The following is a 3380-nucleotide window of genomic DNA, read 5'->3' as shown; positions in this document are numbered from 1 at the left end:
TCCCCCATATTCTCAGAAACACCATTTTGGAATATCTAAATATTAATCTGAAATTGCCGGAAGTTGTAATTCTTGCAACCAATATTTCCATCTCTTCTACTTTGTATCCTAAACTTTTCCCATAGTGTGTCCTCGACCACTATTTACCCAACAACCATCCCCACCTAGTGCAACCTCAGCCAACCCTCTCAACAACCAGCCTCTCCCGAGCCCTTCTGCTTCTACAATAACAGAGTGGAAAACAGAGCTGCTGTATAAAATAACTGTATAATAGTTTAGACCACAACCATCGCTGAATTTCTGTATTCGGTGTACGAAAATCTAATAAAATAATACTTGTTTATTTTTTGTATTTCATGTTTTATTTTCCCGTTAAAACCAATGTCTTTCTTACCAGTTTAAGCAAATATAAAAAATAGAAAGAGCGACAAATGAGGAAAAAAAGAAAATTAAAACAAAAATATTCAGCTCCAGTTGGAGAAAATACAAAACTAAATGTATAAAAATATATATCTATACCTGTATATGAAATATATAAAGAATATATAATACATATATTTATATATATACTATATAAATATATATAAATAGATATATATAAATATATAAAGGATAAAATAAATAAATAAATAAATAAATAAATAAATATATATATATATATATATATATATATATATATATATATATATATATATATATATATATATATATATATATATATCGGTTGTTTTGCAAAATTACCGGAATGCATATTGGTAATTTTGCAAAATAATTAACAAACAGTCTAACCAAAGTTAAAAAAGAACAGGACCACTTAACGTAATCTAACCTAAAATATATTTGAAAATATGAAAACATATATAAAAAATTATAGAAAAATATTTATATAAAAATATATATTAATATATAACATACATTATCTGGCCACTGTTAAGAAGGCTCCTCTTGGTCCCTTCAAACCAATCTGATGGAAACAAAAAAGGAAGAATGACTCCTACTCCTCGAGGGACAATAGGTTAACACAACACATGTTCCCAATAATAACCAAACCATTACAGTACAGTATTATATTTACTAAAGACACCTTGCACCATGGTGGGTTAGTGCGTGAGTGTAAAAGAAATAGTCAGATAATGCTACACCACCCCACCACAGAGTAGATTGTTGGCACCATTGTCAAAATTAATGTACCGTATGTAAGAAATGAACTAACATTAGGTGCTTTTAGTATTTAATAACACCTTGGTCCTTGTTATCACGTTTTAATTGTAGTCTTAATACCCCTTCACCTCACACTTACAGCAGTGAATACCATAGATAGTTTGAGGATCATATGAATCGTCAACCCAAATATTTCAGGTAGCTACACTATATAGTAAATTGTGTAGTCTAATTATGGTAAAACTCTGCTTATTTTGGAGGCGGTGCCCCCACGGACCCTACGAGGGACGTTGGCTCCCCCAGGGGCTGTCTTAGGGACAGCGGCGCTTCCAGAGGCCCTCCTAGGGACGGCGGGGCACCCAGGGGCACTGCCAGGGGCGCTTCCAGAGGCCCTCCTAGGGACGGCGGGGCACCCAGGGGCACTGCCAGGGGCGCTGGCGCCCACAGGGGCACTCCCAGGGGCTCTCCCAGGAAAAGCAACACCCCAGGGGCCCTCCCAGGGACAATGGAGCCCCCAGGGGCTCTCACAGTGGCCCTCCCAGAGACGGCTGCGCACCCAGTGGCCCTGCCAGGGGCGCTGGAGCCCCCAGGGGTTCTCCCAGGGACAGAGGCGCTCCCAGGGGCCTTCCCAGGGAAGGTGGCTCCCCCAGGGGCTCTCCCAGCGAGGGCGGAGCTCCCAGGAGACCTCTCAGGGGCGGTGGCGCCCCAAGGGTCCATGCCAGGGATATCGCCAATCCCAGGGGCCCTAACAGGGACGGCAGCGCCCACAGGGACTTTCCCAGGGGCGCTAGCGCATCAAGCGCCATGCCAGGAGCGCTGGCACCTTCAGGGGCTCTCCCAGGAATAGCGGCGCTTCCAGGGGCCCTCCGAGGGATGGTAGCGCCCCTAGGGGCCTTCCCAGGGACAGCGGCGCTCCAGGCGCCATCTCATGGGCACTGGCGCCCTCAGAGACTCTCCCGGGGACGGCGGCGCCACTAGGGGCCCTCTCAGGAACGGCGGCTCCCCCAGGGGCCCTACCAGGGACGGAGAAGCCCCCAGGAGCTCTACCGGGTACAGCAGCGCCCCCATGGGCCCTCCACGGAACGGCGGTGACCCAAGGGGTCCTTCCAGGGCCGCTGGTGCCACCAGGGGCGTTGCCAGGGGCGCTGGCGCCACCAGGGGCTATCCCAAGGACAGCGGCTCTCCCAGAGGCCCTCTCAGGGACGGCAGCTCCCACAGGGGCCCTGCCACGGGTCGTGGCGCCTTCAGGGACCATACCAGAGGCTCTCCCAGAGACAGCGGCACTCCCAAGGGCCCTTCCAGGGAGTACAGCACCCCAAAGACCCTCCCAAGGACGGCGGCACCCACAGAGGCCCTACCAGGGGTGGCGGCGCCCCCAGGGACTCTCCCGGGGACGTAGGCGCCCACAGGGGCCCTCCCAGGGGCCGTAGCGCTCCCATGAACAATGCCAGGGACAGCGGCGTTCCCAGGGATCCCCAAAGGGACAGCGGAATCACCAGGGTCTCTCAAACAGACCTCGCCGCCACCAAATTCCCTCTCAGGGGCGTAGACGCCTCAGGGGTCCTCTCACGGGTGTTGACACATCCAGTGGCCCTCCCAGTGGCGCTTGTGGCACCAGAGACTCTCTCAGGGACAGCGGCTCAACCAGCGGCCCTGCCAGGGACGCTTTCGCTCCCAGGGTCTCTCTCAGGGGCCCTCCCAGGGACTGCGGCGCTCCCATTAGCCCTGCCAGGGCCGCTGACGCCTCCAGGGTCTCTCCCAAGGACAGAGGAGCTCCAAGGCTCCCTGCCAGGGGCGATGGCGACCTCAGGGGCTCTCCAAGGAACAGAGGTGCTCACAGGGGCCCTCACACGGACAGCGGCGCTCCCAGGAACGGCAGCGCCCCCAGGGGACGTCCAAGGGACAGCAGTGCTCCCATGGGCCCTCTCAAGAACGGCGGCTCTCCCAGGGGGCCCTCTCAGGGATGGCGGCGCCCCCGGGGGAACTCAAGGCGCTCCCCATGCTTCCGAGGTGCAATTTCCTGGAAGTTATTAATTAGTTAAACACCTTAAATTCCCCCAGGGGTCCTGCCAGGGATGCTGGCGTCCTCAGGGGCTCTCCCAGGGACAGCGACGTTCCCAGGGGCAATCCCAAGAAAAGCGACGCTCCCAGGTGATTTCTTAGGGGCAGAGGCTCTTTCAGGGGCTCTCGTAGGGACGGCGTCGCACCCAGGGGACCTG

At 52.3% G+C, this 3380-nt stretch overlaps 1 protein-coding gene across 1 annotated transcript; it reads left to right on the top strand.

Annotated features, from left to right (window-relative positions):
* The first annotated feature begins 2089 nt into the window (after window positions 1–2089).
* Window positions 2090–2560, top strand: LOC121863192 (basic salivary proline-rich protein 1-like). The gene has a single exon (XM_042361675.1). The coding sequence runs from the start codon at window positions 2090–2092 to the stop codon at window positions 2558–2560; it is 471 nt and encodes a 156-aa protein (XP_042217609.1).
* Window positions 2561–3380: the final 820 nt, after the last annotated feature.

Source organism: Homarus americanus, unplaced genomic scaffold, assembly GCF_018991925.1.
Source record: "Homarus americanus isolate GMGI-L3 unplaced genomic scaffold, GMGI_Hamer_2.0 scaffold7329, whole genome shotgun sequence".
NCBI lineage: Eukaryota > Metazoa > Arthropoda > Malacostraca > Decapoda > Nephropidae > Homarus > Homarus americanus.
This window is presented reverse-complemented; position numbering and strand designations above follow the sequence as displayed.

Coding starts and splice junctions, on each gene's coding strand:
- LOC121863192 (XM_042361675.1), top strand. CDS start 2,090: ATGGGCACTGGCGCCCTCAGAGACTCTCCCGGGGACGGCGGCGCCACT.